At 35.9% G+C, this 20,070-nt stretch overlaps 1 protein-coding gene across 1 annotated transcript; it reads left to right on the top strand.

The window, feature by feature from the left end:
• Positions 1-9,643: 9,643 nt before the first annotated feature.
• On the top strand, positions 9,644-19,041 carry LOC102801724 (histamine H2 receptor-like). The gene is made up of 3 exons (XM_006821525.2): positions 9,644-9,769; positions 11,688-11,923; positions 17,726-19,041. The coding sequence occupies exons 1-3, from the start codon at positions 9,644-9,646 to the stop codon at positions 18,642-18,644; spliced, it is 1,281 nt and encodes a 426-aa protein (XP_006821588.1). The 3' UTR covers positions 18,645-19,041.
• Positions 19,042-20,070: the final 1,029 nt, after the last annotated feature.

Raw genomic sequence — 20,070 nt, 5'->3', positions numbered from 1 at the left:
AAAATCTAATGATTCGGAGTGACCGTCAAATTAAATGTCACCTTTTTACGAAAACCGTATTGTTAAATTTTAAACAATTTATAAAAAATCAACTGAAGAATTTATTGTACTAAGAACAGATTTGAGCATTTAAGCTGTTTTAGAGACTTGTCTGGTATGCCTACTTTTTGATTATATGGCTTGATAATCAACTATGTGCACTGTATTTGATTCAAACTGTGCATTAAATGCATGATTACTTGAAACTATTGGGTTCTTCTCGGCGTACTGTTGTTAGAGTGTAACTATGCACTCGGTGACGCTGAAGCGTGCTATTGATATTCATTCTGATTCTAACGTTGTTATTGTTGAATAGCCAACAATCAAATGAACCTTATATACAAAGGCGCCAACCTGTATACTATTTCAGGAACAGTGTATCACATAAAGCGATATGTGTAGATAATTTCAGTATTTAACGTTCCTGCTGAAACTAAAAATAATAGTACAACTTCCGATGTAAACAAGTTGTCTCTTTCGGGTGGTATTTGGGGAAACTGATACTATACCCCATACATCGATGACGTCATCTATTCAATTACAACAATTAATCGGCGTAATGAGTAGCATGTATTTACCAGCAGGGGACAGTAACGATGTTTCAAACGCTATACGCATGTTTTGCAAATTGAATTATATGTTGCCATGCACAGAGATTGTTGCTTGGGGTTAAGAGAACATAAGAGTATCAAGTGTGTTTCTAATGATCAGCATTTTCATTTGTACTGCAAATTTCTACTTTCTACTGAAATGAATCTGGTAGTACAATTTCTGTTAGGGGCACTGTCATGCTATGTTTATGATATATTTGTAATCTCGCTGAAAATAAAACTGGTTTAACAAATTTAGTCGGAGCACTGTTACGCAGATGGAGTGGTACTCCATATCGCAATTCAGAATATTACCACCTATGCTATGAATATAGATGTGTACCTAGCAATTATATGGGTGGTGATTGCTATTGCCTCGATAAAAATACTCTATAAACTATGACTATTTTGGATGTTCGGTATATCTGTTGTATACTCGATTACGGAGTTACCTTTGCGTATATGCGGTTATGACAATATTTCACGATTGACACCAAAGAACTTGAACGCGCGTAACGCGTTACGCTGAAACACACTAGATTCGATCATGAAATCGTTTAAAGGTAATACATGCACATTATGCAGATTCGGGGCCGATGAAAAGTAACAGTGTAATACAATGTCTGATGATGCATAGTAATGACGTAACGTCTAAACATGTCTAAACATGAACAATAGTATAATTGATAAGTACCCCCCCCCCCCAAGAGGCGAGTATACCAGAAGATTTTTGACCAGTTCCACGACTCTGTCTGTATACGTATATACGGAGCGAACTTGTCCAAATCTAGTGTCATACTCGACTTTGTCGTGGTTATTTCTGATATATATTATGCCAGCATAATTTTAAAGGTAATTCTGACATATAGTAATGACTTTAAGGTAGAGGCCTACTCATGATTTCAAATACCCTGATTTTTTGATTTTTTTAAGAAATTGTACTTCCGGGTAATATAAGTATATTGACTTGTTGTGTTGTGTGTCACCAGGGTAATTTTCGAGAAAATCGTGTTTGTATTTTAGTGAATACCGGCCATTTTGGTAGTAATATAGTGCTCTTACCATAGGTTCCTATGGCAGAGATGTTATGCCATATCTCAAATTGTAGACTGGTGACATAGGCTGAAAAAATAATATATTGAAAATGATACTGGGTACTTTTTGTTTTCCTGATTTTTCTCAAAAATCTGGGTTTTAAAAAGTGCCGAAAACTGCAATCTTTGTTTCACATTGCGTGGGACACGTTTCTCAAAATACATCACTGTAACGCACAAAATAATGCAATTTTATGGTGCCATGGGACAATAGCTGCATGATTTCACATAATAAACCAAATTAAATGAACATTGTGATGCAATTTATGACCAACTTTCTCAAAAATGATGAGTAGGCTTCTACCTCAAAGCACCAAATAACCATGTTCAAATGTTATAGAGCATCTGAAACTTAGTACGTGTAGCCGTTGTTAAATAAATGGGCCCTGGAACTAGCATATATTGATTACAGATACACCGAGCGGAGGCTCAAATTTGCGCCCTTATTTCAACATTGCGAGGTTTATTCGTGTAGTTTCTTATAGGCGGGAACGTCGGTGTATGAAAAATCGTCTCAATCAACTGACGTAATTACAAAAATACAAACGCCGACTCGCGCCAAATTGCGTTTTAAAGTTCGACAAAACGTCCGGGTTCACGAGCCACTGCAGACGACAAATATTCTTTGACGTAATTTGCGTAATTCTGAAAAAAAAATGTTATGCTTTTATTTTGAATCTAAAATAACCGATATCACAATCTTTTTCATTACGCGCGATGTTCTCAGCGCAAAAACAAATATTTTGGCAGATATGCATTGATAGGATTTAATCTTTCTGTGTGTAATTCGTATTGAGGCTCATCCACACAGAAAAGTGCTATGCCTATGAAATTCCCATTTATATTTTTGGTTTTTGAAGCCTTAAAATTGAAAAATAAAATAAGAAAAAAAAATAAGAAATCGTCTTTGAGTAAAATTGAAAAAAAAAGATTCTGCTATTTTCCGTCGCAGTCGATGGTTTCCGACTTTCCGACTTCTCTCGAAGTGGAACTGTGCCGCCAAACATCAGACAAAGGGGGTATGCAAGTACCATGTACTGAATACCGTAACAATTCGTAGTTTTAAAATTATTCCTTTTAAGTGTTTAACTACTAGTATGCTAATCGTGATTTTGTTGTTTAATAGAATATTTGAAGATTGTTTGAATATGGAGTAAATGTCATTTTATTTATAGATTACAGAAATAAAGATCAGTAACATTTCAAACAAATCGCCTTGAATTCCTGTCTACCGTGAATGTGTGTTTCAGTATTAGACGATTTCAACGAAAGCAATCCAAACAAATGTCGCACGAAAATCCAATTTAGGAACAAGGTTTGCACTTAGAAAACATGTAGTCATGTTTCGTTGCCTCAAATTAGAAATCTAATTTTACAAAAGAAGCTTGCGATAAAGGATCAGAAAATTGACCAATGAAAAGCATGTATTCACGTATCATGTCTTTGAATGCGTCCAAATATGGTAAAGATATCTATAATTATTATTACTGCCAAACATCTGTAGTTGCGTATTGCATATCTTATCAATGCAGGCATGGGGGTAGCGGCGATCACTAAGTGATCGTAAAGAGAGAATTGATCAAGCATTTATTTGTACACTTTTTTCTTCTTTTTCTTCTATTTTCTCTTGCCATAGGTTTTCACGTTGACTTATACGTATCAAACGGACAGCAAACTCAAAATATAACATCGTAAGCAAAGATGACAGGTCGTGAAATACTTTATTTTAGCTGGAATTAATTTTCACTGAAAAGACTTTTTAAGTATTTTGTATGGAATTAATTTTCACTGATTTTTGATGAGTTGAATGTAAAATACAGGAAAAAAAGGGTATATTCGCTGGATTTTATTTTCACTGAATCATCCTTCAGCAAAAATAGCGAAAATTAATTACAAGCGAAAATAATGTATTTTACAGTACACGAAGAGTTGTTCCGAACTCCTTTGAACGAATCAAGTTGTCACTGTACTAATAATACAGCGTAATATCTGTCGTCCAAATTTGTAAAAAAAAATATAATGATAGTGGATGTTTATTTTAGATTATTTAAAAAGCATTAGACAATAAATTGGATGTATTCTCCATACTTCATCGTTTCCCACTACCATGACAACGGTAGCAATGTCAATAGGGGAATACGTGTATGTAAATGAGGGCTAGCGAGGAGCCTCGTTGTTAAATTTAATAAACTTGTAGTATACAGCAAATTTGAGCTTCATTTTTTTAATTTTAAAATATCTACTTCCTGATCAGATACATAAACTATGATAATATGCACCTACCATCTTTTCACAGGCACTTTAACCACGGTTAACATAATTGAAATTACACGCTCTCAACCATTCAGAACGAAGCATTAAGACAAATTGAAATGCTAGTATAATATAATATGAGTTAGTGGTATTTACGCTTTATGTAATTATTTAGTGACAAATGTCATACTTGACAGACCATGTGTTTATTCTACTGTCATTATTGCGCGGTCATGAAACGGGCATACCGTTGCCACAGTAACTTTGATAAACCTGTAGTATATAGTCGGTTTCCGTATATACATATATAGCCCATTGAATTCGTGTGTTTTTTCAAGAACAGAATTCGCATAACGCTTACCATTTCAAGTACACGACTGGACGTCATCATTCGATGAACTCTTGACCCTCGCGATATACATCAATGACGCAAACGGAAATCTGCCGGTTTTAGAATAGCAGCACAGTGGAATAATTAGGCAATTTAAAGCTAACGTGATCCACAGCTCGCATGCACCAAAATGCTAAATGCACTGCAGGGTGTTGGGCTACATGAGTGATTAGGCCACCTGCTACTCGTAACGAAAAAGAAAATATTGACTGAAAACAGCGTTTCATTACAATGCGTTGTTGTACTATCATTAATAGTTCCTACAATGAAATGTACGCACTGCCTCTGTGTGATCATAGATGTGAATAGGTATTCCAATTGAATCATCTAGTAAACACAATAAACGTAACTTTATACGAATACAGATTGAGTGTGGAACACTACTTTTAGGTAATGTTTATGCGAATACAGATTACATTGAAATACTACATGTAGGTAATGTTTATACGAATACAGATTACATTGAAACACTAGTACTCACAGTTGCAGGTAATGTCGATAGGAATACAGATTACGTTGAAATAATACTTGTAGGTAATGTTGATAGAAATACAGATTACGTTGAAATAATACTTGTAGGTAATGTTTTTAGGAATACAGATTACGTTGAAATAATACTTGTAGGTAATGTTGATAGGAATACAGATTACGTTGAAATAATACTTGTAGGTAATGTTGATAGGAATACAGATTACGTTGAAATAATACTTGTAGGTAATGTTGATAGGAATACAGATTACGTTGAAATAATATTTGTAGGTAATGTTGATAGGAATACAGATTACGTTGAAATAATACTTGTAGGTAATGTTGATAGGAATACAGATTACGTTGAAATAATACTTGTAGGTAATGTTGATACGAATACAGATTACGTTGAAATAATACTTGTAGGTAATGTTGATAGGAATACAGATTACGTTGAAATAATACTTGTAGGTAATGTTGATAGGAATACAGATTACGTTGAAATAATACTTGTAGGTAATGTTGATACGAATACAGATTACGTTGAAATAATACTTGTAGGTAATGTTGATATGAATACATATTACGTTGAAATAATACTTGTAGGTAATGTTGATAGGAATACTGATTACGTTTACATCACTTATACATTTAATGTTGATAGGAATACAGACTACGTTGACATCAATTATACAATTATGGTTGATAGGACTAAAGATTACGTTGAAACATACTCGCAGGTAATGTTGATACGAATACAGGTTACGTTGAAATACTACTTGTAGGTAATGTTGATACGAATACAGATTACGTTGAAATATACTTGTAGGTAATGTTGGTAGGAATAAAGATTACGTTGACATCACTGTTACAGGTAATGTTGATATGAATAAAGATTACGTTGAAACAATACTTGCAGATAATGTTGATACGTTGCAAGTAATGATGCAGATATAAGATTATGATATGCAGATTCACCATTAAGCAAAACAGTTTTATTTAGTTCCTTCCCAATAATACATGTATCTATAAATGGTACCACAGTGGCCGTCTCGCCGCGTCCTGTTTGATATGGGACCCATAGCTACGTACACAACACGATTAAAATACATTGCTTGTTTACATGAAATTCTAACACGCGCTGCGCTACGACCACCGCGCTTTAATATATGAGTAATCACCTACTGGTCAACTCCAAGTTTTACTGACCCGATCCTGTAAAAGTACTATATAATAGGCACAGTTAAACACACCTGTTTACTGCTATTTCAAAAATTCACTGTAGGAAAACTGAACTGCTGACAAGGGATAATATTAGTAGCCATTACGCATCTGGTTGCCATGCCCGCCAAAATATTGACCACTTTTTGTACAGTACTAAAAATTGTGTGTACATGAATTGTGATGTCCCTGTAATGTTCTGGTATTTCCCAATTTTTCGAATTAGGCCATGAGGTACCTTCAGGGCGGAGGGAGTGCATTTTGTGACTAAATTACGAATTTGTATTCTCAAATCGGTAGCTTTTCATAACATCGTGAGCACGCCCTTAATAGTCCAATTTCTCAAATTTCTAATGTTGCCACCGTCACCGGTGGATCCAGAAATTAGGTAAGGAGCGCGCTCTTATTGAGGTGACCACGTCCGCGCACCTCCGGTGGGCTGGGTTTGTCAAATGATTTGTCATTTTTTTGCGGGCTGATAGGGTAGACGCGCGCCTGGTGCGCCTACTCCTAAATCAGCGCGTGCCCGTAGTGTTCAAATGCTGCAATTGTCAATCTTTGAATGTAGTCTTAAGGTAATATGAATGTACTGACCAAAATGAGCAGGGTACATTTCTCAACATTGTAATGTGTGATTTTCATGACCGTCATTGCGCTACTGAATATAAGCTTGTGCCGAATTTCCTCTAGTAAATAGAGTGTTCTCAAATAATATTATGGTATTTCGGGACACTGCAACCTTCTGTACAGCTTCAGTCATAATAAGATAACAATTCACTCATCTGCATAAAGTACATATTTAGTATATATCATGTTTTTCCTTGTGACAAGATGAAAAAAGAGGAACTACCTATACATCCGACATCCCCGTCGCAGCTGTAGTAGTGTATTCTAAAGTGTGTTCTCTTGTTTTCACTTGCCCTCGCTGGCTCCCAGTTAATGTAATGCTGTGGAACCTTGATTAATTATCTGGCTTTGGCTCATACATCATTTGTTATGGGACCTGACAGGGAAGGATCGTCCCATCAATGTGCACATTATTACGCAACACTTCCCCTCCCTGGAATGAGTATCAAAGTAAACCGCTTGAGCTATCAACACATTATTTCCTGTGTAGTCGAACGCACGATATCTTCTCTTAAAACTGCCAGTACACGGTAACAAGATATAGTTTATTTCCTGTCTTACTTGCTCACCACCACTAATATTTACACTGACCTAAATTTCGGAGAGTTATACATATTTTATCATAAAATAGCATTTGCTGGTTTTATCAACGTATGTTCGCTTTACCCAAGTCTAACAAGAATGTATGTCACAATGCCTCACATTCACGTGTACATCAAAGTATCAATGTACAGGCAATGATATTAAATTATATTTAACATTATATATGAAGTTAATTTGGTTTATTTATTTTTCTTCCGATCATTACCCCGATTATTATTTATATGCGGAATGTAGCGCTCTCTATCTGAGCCTCTGAGGCCCTGACCAGATCAACTATACCTGTTGCCAAAACCATTGCAAAATGTACTCTAACTCGTTTTGTTTTCTGTACCCTCATATTACCTTTTCACGCCTTTTCTCTAATAAAAGTTGTCATGGAAACCATGCAATCGCTCTACTAATCGCAATAACAGATTAGATATCCATAAATTAAATTGTATGGAAAAACAAGAAAAACAGTAACATTTTGAAAATATCGATAAGTCCTTATGTGGCCATGTTAGAAGACAACTTACAACGTACGTAGAAGACGGTAACTTACCCCTACCAACTCTTGTAATTTATATTTGTGGTTATATTGAAATTCTGGAGTTAGTAAATGATTGGTAATATCTTAATATTACTCTACATTTGGTAGTCATGTGAAACTGTGTGTCCTTAATTCTCTGCAAACACTAGAAAGGCAATAATTGTGAAGGAGCAGGCTAGATACACACATATATTCAAAGCTAGTTGACGTCACACTTCTGGATATGTACATGACTACATCAATTTACGTGTTTTGAAAATGTTGATTTTGAAAAGTGTTGTAGCATACGACATACGACAATTTGTTGTTGAGTTTTACAGTGGGTGCATCTGAATTTGTGGTTTAAATATTTATCTCTGATGTTGGGATCTGAATCTGAGGCTGGGCCTGAAATTGAGGCTGGGAATCGAATGTGTGTCTAAATCTAAAATTAGGATCTAAACATTGGGCTGGGATCTGAATCCGAACGTGTATCTCATGCTGGGATCTGAATCTAAATCACAGGCGGGAACCTAAATCTGATGCTGGGAACTGAATCGGAATACCCGAATACCAAGGTGAATCTGACGGATTTGAATTTGAATCTGACGTTAAAACTGAAGCAGAAGCTAACTTCAAGCTCGTTCTAGCCAAAATGTCATGCGATGCCGTATCATGAGTCGAAGTGATTATAATAGAAGTCTAGCATTTCATTGGAAAATTTGTAGGTATATTAAACTTCATTTTATATTACATGACAATGAAACCGAACTGAAAAGAAAAACCGTGCGTCACCAAATAAACTGATTTCCAAGAAAAGATAAAAATTTTACTATATATGTTTTTTTATGTTTCTTATGTAAATTATCAGACGATTCCACAATGTGAACGTTCTCATGGACCTGTATTTTAGATAGTATGAAAAATGTTTAATTAAAATTAATATTCTATTTTTCCTATTTTTTTTCGACAGTGAAAGCACCAGAATTTCTGTGGCTGGATTCTGAAACAGATTTTGGGATATGATTATAAATCCGGAATCTGGATGTGAGGTTAAGATCTGAATTTGACATTGGTATATTTGGTGGAATATAAGTAAAGGCTTGTATCTGATTATTAATATGAATTTCAGGGTGTGATCCAAACCTCAAAAAATGGAATCTGGATTTGAATATGATATGAAAGTGGGATTTGAATCGATATTTGAGGCTGGCATAGGAAGCCGAGCCTAACTTTACGCCCATTCTTGCTACACTGAGCATACATGGAAACGAAATACACTATCATTTGTATAATATAGACATACTATTTACTTGGAAAATTGATAATCATATTAGAATTCATATTGATAATATATTAAGTAAACTTTGACACCGAGCATAATGGCTAAACATCACGAATTTCATGTTCTTTCACCAAATAAACCGATTCCAAAACAATTATAGCCTGATTGTTGACCGATGAGTCCACGATGTTGTTGTTGTTTGTTGTTGTTTTTGTTGTGAGGAAACAATATATATGTATTTCAATGTTCCCTTGAATTTAATATTTCATTAGATCGGTACTAATGTAATATGACATTATGACAATGTTATAGGATACGTTTCTCGTTAAACGAGTGCAATGGATCCTTACAGATAGTCACTGAGTCGCGTTCCATTTCATATATTCTCGATGCTCGGTAATGCGCAGCAGAGACGTTGGTTAATTATATGTAGACGTACGTGATTGGACGACAAACGATGCACGTGACTTACTGTTCTCATTCAGAATCACCGAGAATCAACTCATTTAAACAGAGACTGCGTCACGAAACGAGCTCTCTGTAAGCGCGGAGCATGTAGCTAAAATGAACCTTACGGATAATTTCAATGATGGACTACCGCTGTCTGCGTCTCCGTCAAAATCATACCTTATCATTCAGGCTATATTTCTGTCCTTTGTAATGGTGATGACGGTACTAGGAAACATCGCAGTAAGTATCATAAATATTCATCAATATTCTCACACTGTATTGACACTGTAAAATGTTTTAATTTATTTATTTATTATTTATTTATTTATTTATTTATTTATTTATTTATTTATTTATTTATTTATTTATTTATTTATTTATTTATTTATTTATTTAGTTAGTTAGTTAGTTAGTTAGTTAGTTAGTTAGTTAGTTAGTTAGTTAGTTAACAGGTAAATAAAATTCACGGTCACTGCTAGTCACCGCCTAACACAAACCCAAAGTTTACACGTGACAGCTAATTAATTCGTGTTTTCCCAGTTAATAATTATGCAATTACGTCAGTATTTCACTCTGAATCGCATGTCCAGTGTAGTATAATTTCTGGTGGGTCAATACGTATAAATAACAAATAGTCTTGGCGTGGGAGGTTTGATTGGTCGATAATAATCATCATGCTAACAATTAAACTGAATGAGATGGATTGTGAAACGAATCATAAATACACACATTCGATAGCACGCAGCCGAACTGAATTGTCTAAAAAAAACATACTATACGGATTTGTCAGTTCTTCTTTTGGATTAATCTGAATCCTAAATGAGACGGACGGTGTGACGGAGTAATTAAACACCAACGATTTTTTGTGAGAATGAGTACAATGTGCATATAATGCCTTTCAGTGTCGAATATTACCTACGGGAATGTCAGACTGAATAAAAAGACATATGGTCAAAAATTAATCTTAGGTTTAACGAAAGGAGGTACATATTTTACAGAATGTATTGAACATAATAACATAGACCGTATAGTAGATTGTTCATTGGTGACTATAAAGAATGTGTTTAATAATAAATACTTTGTGTGCTGACTACGTACTAGCCCAGATAGTATCGTCAACTCGATACTACAATATATTAGAAAGCCTTATATGTTTCTCATATGTACTATTGAACGTATACAAAAAAAGTGAGGGCGGACTTTTCAGTCGCGGCTGTGTCACATATTCTTCAGTGAGGTTTTAAGAAAATATGGTTGATTTTGATTTTTGGACGATGATACATAACCACCTTCGGGGCGCTGTGGACGATTCAATTGAACTACCAAAGATATAGTAAAGACAATTTGCCTTCGACGAAATATTGCCAAACACCCTAGACGATATCAGTGTATCAGTGTGGAGTTTGATAACGTTTACGTTTACTGTTAAGGTTACTAGATGCAACTGCTGGAAAGATGCGTATCTGTCGTCTACGGGGTTCCGACAATCAGATTCCAGAATGTCAATGGATCCCCCTTGTCAGCCATTACGTTTAATGGTGTCAAATCTGTTAAGGTCAGACTGAAAAAATAAAAACAAATCACCATTGTCTGAAAAAGATGGTTCAATGGTGCGTCATTCATTCATTCATTCATTCATTCAGACTACAGACCGCCATCCTTCCTCAGACTACGGATGTTTCTTTGACAGTTCAACTAATCCAACGAAATATATCTCGTTTTTTTTCAAAATGCACCACACACATTAAAATATTAAATGTTCTACTCAAACACTGTTATGACTTGTTGTTGTTATATAGCTGCGGTTAAAAGTGATGAGACACGTTATAATTGTCTATTACATGAAAACGACAGTTAAAACTGTCATCGTAAAACGCGTTTTTTTTTACTATTTCATGATCGATAACTTGCGTATCTAACTCCTCACAAGGATATGAAATTCTGTGAAGATAAAAGTACATGAGAATTAGCATGATTTAAATATTCAGATGTAGAAGCAGTTTTGTGTTTGTTCTGTTTGAAGATATTGATGCAAAGGGAAACAAAATAATCCCGACTTCATTATCGCAAAATCAGAAAGTAAGAAATACGTGAAATGTGAGACTCGGAAACCAACAATAATGTTGTCATTTCTCACTTTCTTTCTCTCACTTCACAGGTGTGTTATGTTCTACACCGCACGCGAAGCGTGGGCACAGTCACGGGACTGAGTATAACATCTTTGGCTGTAGCCGATTTACTCAGAGGTCTTTTGGTGCTACCTTTTGTACTGATAACGTCGTGTCTGAATGGTCAATGGGTGTTCGGCACAATATGGTGCTCCATCAGTGGATTCTGTTATACTTTTTTCAGCAGTGCCAGTGTCATGACGCTAGGTGCCGTTTCAATTGACAGGTAAGCTATATACCCACGTTATATATAGTGCACCCGTACTAGAACCGTTTTTTTTACGCGCCATATTCGTCGCGTTCGAATTTCATGTATCCAAATAATGCGGGTTTTTTTTCATGGATATGTCATAACGCGCCTGTCCCACAGCAGCGCCATTTCAAATTTCGTGAATGCAACCAATTTATTTTAGCCGCATTGTATATGTCGCACGTAGCCCAAATCGAACACGATGCGGTGACTGTGATGCTTTGTATAATCGAACAATTATGATGTTCTGGGAAATAATTGTTCGATTATACAAAGCATCACAGTCAACATAATACCAAATTGATGTCTTCGAGGTAATATATCAAATAAAAATTCAAATGTTCCGTTGGGATGGGAAGATTATAACTTAAGTCGACAATGTGCCATGTCATTGGGCATTACGTCAGTACTGTTCTTTGTTGGCAATTATTACGTAATGATTTCACTTTTCGAAATATATGACAGGTGCGTGTGTACTGTATTATTATATATGACAGGGCGTTCTGCTTTCAATTCGAAGGTAATATTATTAATAAACGACGGCTTCAAGTCTCGTCAGACATAGCGGAAAATTAAAATAAATTGTATTGAAATCAATAGACATAATATGCGCTGTAAACGTAGTGGCTTATAATCGAATGTAAAATTGGAAAATCTCAGCATGGGGTTTCCATTTAAGTCAATTATACGAAAACAAAACGCCGCGGGTAGTGATTAGATTTGTAATTTCTGGAACACGGTTAGTGTATTGTGTCCTTCACCGTATTACGCGTTTGACATAGGGAGGCACTGTAATTCTCTGTTCTGAAATATCTGCCCTATTATTTATCGCGGTAATTTAATTGTGGTTGAATGTCGTGGCTGAAATTGTTCCTAAATACTGAAATTTATTACAATAAATTATTTTCATGCACCGTGAGACACAAACAGAGCAATGATGTTGATTACACGTATTACTACTAGTTTAACGGAAAGTGTTTAGTCTACGTGCCGAGTAGTCGTGCAACATATGAAGTTGAACTGTATTCTTTAATTGAAAGTAAATTCGATTTGAAATATGTCACGTAGATCAGCCATGGCTATTTGCCCCTGTCTGGACTAACTTAGTGGTGAATCTAGCGCGATAATGAAATCCGATATTGAGGGTATTCAGGAGAATAAAGTTAATCGCTTTCTCCCGGTTGTGTCGTGAAACCTTTACGATGTTGTTAAGTTATGAGTGAGTCGTTGACTCTGCTCTCTTAAAACGTCGAAGAATGTTCACTGTTGGTAACGTCTAAGCGTTCGCACATTTGGGGACCGCTTATTATTTTTTTTACAGCATAAATATTTGAGATTCAGTCATCCAGGTGTCAGTCGCATGCTCCAACAGTGACATAGTCCCCGTCTGTTTCCAATGAACTTGACATGATGTATAAGGTTTCTGTATAGTTTGATTGTATCCGGTTCAAGAATGGCTGAAATGACCGCCATACAGCCATCTCGAATTGGATCGTGAAAAAAATGCATCTGTAGACGTGTGATGTGATGTATAATGTATTTGTAATGTTTGAATAATTTGGGAAGGATGAAATCTTTGTTTTTGAACTTTGTTAGAAAGGGAAAGAGCAATATCTTTATTTATAATATACTAGTGTCATTGTTACTTAAAACTGAATAAGACGTTCTGGTTTTGGTTGGTAACCTTCTTGTATTATCGGGTGAAATAACAAAAAAATACATTTCCATTTAACAAAACCTTTCAAAACTCGAGAGATTCTGAGACCGTTGTTTTAATCCCAAATTGTTAAACTGTGATTTGGGAATGGGGGATTTAAGCAATAAATATAGCCTGTCTAACAAACCATATATCAACGTTCTGCTTGCAATGCTAAGCGAAACCACCAGGGAGACATTCCATTTGGGTCACCTTTGACCTCAAAGCATGACGGGGAATTAAGACAATCTGAATTCCCCAAGGCGATGAAATGATTTAGTGATGTAATTGTTTCTCTACTCCAGACACAGCGGCTTGCTGTGTTCGTAAAAACCAATCGACCTCGGCTCTGTTAACCGGTAACGTCTCAATTTTTTGTACGTGCCTAGCAGACTCGATCTGGTTTAGATAAATCTGACAGACGCAGCGTTTGTATGCGTTTTTAAGTGAGTCCGTTAATAAAATATTTCCTAATAATTTTGACCTTTAACCAATCGTCTCAGTCTAGAATGATTTCAGCCCAAAACTAATTGAGTCAGTCGGCAATATAATCTGAGAATTTACGCTGAAATTACACCATACAACCATTTGTTCGTATCTTGAAATTTTTACTATACGTATGTGAACATTATTTTATTAATAATATATATTAATATATTTAATAATTACAATTTAAAGCAGTGGTTTGGTGATATACATAAGATAAGTGAATTGGCATTAACGACTTAAGCACACAAAATTCACTTTACATTCGGATCTCTGAAAACTCCACTCTTGGCTTCATTCAAAAAGGATAGTCGAGAAAATGTCGAAGGCGTCAGATGACTGAAATATGGTGCACTTAGCGTGGCTTAACATAGTTTGTCAAAGACGTAATGCAAACTTAATTGTCTGTTTCAATCTATGTTTTCAACGCTTTCTCAGTAACTGGATTACTAGGAGCTATTCCCATAACGTGAACACCTCCGGTGTATGTGTATCGCACAAATCACGGTTCAAGGCAACCATAGGACAATGAGGGCAATGATGTTCATCCCCGGGTTGTTTGTACGCGATAACTCGTTTTATTTCTGAAACAAATAATATAAAACCAGACAACACTAAAACTTGTAATGACTTGTTCTGATATTTACATTGAACATTGTGTGAAGCTCACTACACTGACAGGCACTGAAACAAAGCATAACTTAGACTGGTCAGATATATATAGTGAATTTACATATGGTATTTAAAGGACGGTAGTCGTCGTGCCACACATGCGCGTTATGTTTGGGTCTCATATAAACAAAGATGGCGAGTTTGGCTGTTGCGCAGACTAACAAGTAAAAACTGAGACTTTACCAAGCTTTAATTAGGTATATATTTTCAGGTGATTGAAATGTATCAAAGGAGTCACCGGTGGTAATCAGTGCAAGTCGCGCCAAGGTCAAACCTCATACTCGGGATTTCAATTAGAAGAGCGCATGGATTGTGGGAAAATCAACACAAATGTCGCACATGCGCAACGCGACGATTTCGCCCTTTAATCATTTGGTGTGTACTCGTATTATTTATCAAGTTATTGTTGCTGAAAATAGTACACAATACATACTTGTGAGAAGAATATTTGTTCTAAGCATATTTGTTCTTTATTATAACTAAGAATAATTAATCACTTGTTGTAAATATCGATAAATAAATTTTGTTTAGATAGACTAAGCATTTAGAAAATATATTTCACTACACTTTATAGCCTATGACCTGTGTTGTGTTGTGTTATTAAACACCATGTCGCATTTCAGTCGTATCGCTTTCTGAATTCACAAGTTTCATAGAAATAACTATACAAGGTATCAACCACAGTTGGGGCGGACACAGCAACATTGTAGCTCATATTCATGTTTCCACATTGAATGATATTTTTCGGCCATTATATTGTCATTTCATCGTTCATTATCTGTTCATATGTTCAATATCTGGCCAATTGAGTTTTTGCTTTAATTTGTTTTTCATTTCTGGTTATTCACTCTCCATTTTTTTTAAGTATAACATCATAATGATATGTGTATATCCCATTGAAAATATGACGGAGTGTTTTTTATTACAATAAAACGTCAATAAATTCCAAAATTTCACAGTAGATTTGACCTGTCGTTTGTCACTCGGGAATACAAACCTAGCGTAGTTGTAATTATTCATAGAAGAAAATGTCATCTGAAGCCGTTCCTTTGGGGTTGTCGCTCGCACGGTATATACGACCTTATCTCACGAATGTGACTCACAAAGTAAAGTTACCAGAAAATTGATCGTGTAAGCTAACTATTGCTTTATGCTGACGGTGTGTGCTACGGTGTCACAATTTGATGGGGTTTCTGGTCCGGTCCATGACTGTATTTGAAGATTTCGGGTCACATTTTGATAATCAGTATATTGCCGTGACGTGGACCTGTATACCGTGGCTCTGACAGTGTTACAGAATAGTAAAAACAGAGTGCAATTGCAAGTGTATTTGAAACAAACTACTCGATAAAACTGGTCGGAAAATACTATGGTAATTTGTCTCAAGTAAATTCCATCTAATGCTACATCGATGCAAGTACGTGAGGGCCACTGAGAATTCTAATAAGAAATATTAAAATGGCTGTACCCACGGGCGTAAGTGAAATGGCTAACACGGTACATGGTAATATATCAGCGGAATACAAAGTATGATAAGCGTAGTTTGTTTGAACATAATATTTACACATTGCAGATATGTTCCGCTCTATCGTTGGTTCTGATGAAGCGCCACATGTTACAATGAACGTTCTGAAGTTTTTTAAGCATTTTGAATACATACATGATCGACGGAAAGACGCATAAGCAATGGACGTCACAAAAGGTCAACTCTAGAATAAGGAAACGTGTTCTAGTGATTTTAAAGGGCGGCAGTCGTCGTGCCGCGCCCTGTTCAATATGGAACTCATAGCGACGTATACAACGCGTGTAAAATACTTTGTGTATTTACATGCAATTCGAACACGCGCTGCGCGACGACCACCGCGCTTTGACGTAACGCCATGGTCTTCCAGGGTAAACAAAAATCTAAATTTCCATTAAACGTTTCATGTCGTAAATTCACTGTATCGTTACTTTTGATACACTGGCGTTTTCGCGATGTTCCTTCGCCAGAGGAGATTCACAGTGGCGGCGGCAGTGAAAGGAGATAATTAAATTAGTAATACGGGGAAGCTTCTCGTGAACATCCTTTCAATTGTCACACTATATTCCTTTAAAACATCTAACTCTTTCTAATACCAAATTAAATTGGTAAACAAACATAAACTATCTGATCACATATGCGAGAATTATTATTTAATATGAATATTTTTCAGTTTTTCACATTAAATGTCCCCTTCTCCTTTTCTCATACCTTGAACTCCCAAATAATTATGTACTTTTTCGCGCGGTCCAGGCAATGGTGCCGCGATGTTCTATTCTCAGACTTTTCAATGTGAGCCAAACGTGTCACCAGCCCACACCAAGCGATTCCGTGAAAAGGGGATGTAGTCCAGTAATGGTCAACGTTAGCCAGACGTTACTTACTTACCATCGATTGCTTGGATTTTATTGCTTTCACTAATTATCAGATAACAAAAGACATAGAACAGCTAACATATGTAGTTATATAAAGTTGTAGCACATTCCCTCTGTATAGAGGATAGAGGGACTGTGATTGTACCGACCATGAACGATTATAAGAACGATTATACAATAATCAAATAAAGAATTGTTTAAAAATGATGATCATCATATACTGGTGAATATATGATAATGAAAAAACGGCCATATAACAGCCAAATTATGATTTTATAATGGCAGATATCATATAGTGACAATAGACGATCATAACCAAATAATGGTCAAAAAATGTCATATTATTGTAAAATTATGAGATTAAAATGGAGAAAAAGCGAACAAATAATGACCACATAATGATCAAAAATTATCATACAATGATGGAAAATAATTATTACCATATCACAGTCACAAAACCACGATAAAATAATTTGTGACAGTACATAATGCATAACTATTAAATTCATATTGTTTCTGTCTTACAGATACATTGCCATAGTGATGCCTTTGAAATATACAACTATCGTAACTAACATGAGAGCATGCATACTGTTGACCGGTGTGTGGGTGACCAGTTTTATCAACGCTTCGTGTCCGTTAATGGGATGGTCTAGGTATATATTTCTACCGCCTAATTGCATATGCGTGCCCGACTGGAAACTGGATAGATCGTACGCGTACTTTTACATTTCGACCTCATTCATGCTGCCGTTTTCAATACTGATATTTTGTTACTATAGGATTTTTCAAGTTGCTAGGCAACAGTCCAAACGAGTCACGTCCCTGGAAGTTTCGAGTGAAGTTCCAACGCCAGGGCCGTCGCGCCAAGTGGATAACAGAAATAAGGCTAAACCCAAGCAACTGAATATGAGAAAGGAAAAAAAGGCGGCCGTAACATTATTTTTTGTGATGGGTGTGTTTATCATATGTGTAACGCCTTACTGCATTATTTACTTGTGGATTTCGTACAATCCGAACAACAATTTAAAATTGGCATTTGGGATAGCCTCAATGATATCATTTGCCAACTCAGCGGCGAACCCCCTTATATACGGCATTTTAAATCGAAAATTCAGACACTGTTTTCTGGATATTTTCCGGTGCGATTTCTGCCCTCGATCCTCGCTGTCGACAAACGCTACCGACCTTCATTCTGGCGTGGGTGTCACTGCGAGTCACGTGACAAGGAGGCAACGCCTGGTACCTCGTGACAGTGGTTACGTAACGACCAGTACATTTACCCAGACAACGAGTCAGTTGCAGAATCACAGTAGGCGCTCGTCAGGCATCTTCTCCATATCTGTTGCTGCGACAAGTAGTGTGTTATCTTCGTTGGGAGGTAATATGAAAGAGATACCTAAACTTGCTTCAGGACAACTACCGCCAATTGAGGATGTGGTGTAGTTATTCACCGTACGTACATTAAGAACATTTGTTAAGGTTGTTATGTCGGCAAAATTATCTTTGAAGCCTTTGACATGTGAAGTAATATGTCTTCCGTAATAAATGCAACAGCTACGGGATTAGCCTTGCCAATAGTCGAACATCACCGAACAGTTTCATGGTTCAATTGTGAGTGAATCGTTGATCACCAAGTCACGGAATCTTTCGCGAGATTTTGTGTTCGAAGATCGAAGATAGACTATATTGCAAAATTAATACTGTATAAGATTAGTCTGATACGCAAAATAGACTCTTGAGTTGTTTCTTGTGTCACCATTAGGTCTCTTCCTTTTAACTTTTAAAAAAGAATATTCTTCTCATGTTACCACTGCGTTCGACGGAGCGAACTTCGAACAACGCTTACTTCCTCGAACAGCAATGCATGACGGGTTTTAATGTACAGTAGTGGAGACAATAAGTAACTAAGTCGATCAACAGCACAAAACGTCAGGTTTCGATTTGTATATAACTCATCAACGCCGTAACTCTCGGGTTCAATTTTTGGCCAGGTTACTCAGACTGCAAAGGCTGTTCTACCAAGTTTTGCCGACAATACAACTTTAAGGATCGCACCACGGACTCTTCCTCAAGTGCCTTCCTTTATACATTCTGAACATATTGATTGATCAACATTTAAATTAGCCAAACACGTGTTTGGAAGATTGTAACACTTTCGACAGGGTAGACTAATGTAACAAATGCAAAACACGTGTTGTTTTTATTTATAGAGTTTTCGGTGTAGCTAAGCTACACATTCCAACTTTCGGATATTTACAAGATGACGACAAGGCGTATTTTCATACAACTTTGAAAGAACATTATATTTTTAATGAACGTTAAAAACGACCAGACATATGGATATATATATATATATATATATATATATATATATATATATATATATATATATATATATATATATATATATATATATATTAAAATTTCAGCATTTTTAAGAATTTAAAATTGTATATAAAATCCCGTTCAATAATTCCCTCTGAGCAATACAAGATATCGTGGATTATTATATTGGATTAAATCAGAATGGGATTAAACCGTATAGATTATCACTAAACAAAATTAATGAACATATTATAGTGTTTTGCAGCTTTGTGGTATATGCTTGCCTACACTGGTATTGCAAGCGCGTGCGCAGTTGCTTGGCGTGTGGAAATTTATATCTTTCTAATTCCCTGAACTAATTATCAGCGGATGGATTTCCGCATTCACACTCGAAGTGATAAGTGTCGTTCTCTCCCAACTGTAATCGATATCTTGTTTGTTCAAATTTTGAAGCTGAAACAAATCCTCGTTCCACTATCCTGCTTTTTCTATGCGGTACAGAGGAAATCTGAAATACGTGAATTGTTTAGCTTGTATTTATTTT

Source organism: Saccoglossus kowalevskii, chromosome 13 (genome assembly GCF_978046115.1).
Source record: "Saccoglossus kowalevskii chromosome 13, keSacKowa6.1, whole genome shotgun sequence".
Lineage (NCBI taxonomy): Eukaryota > Metazoa > Hemichordata > Enteropneusta > Harrimaniidae > Saccoglossus > Saccoglossus kowalevskii.
The sequence above is the reverse complement of the archived record's forward strand: the minus strand, read 5'-3'. Positions and strand labels throughout refer to the sequence as shown.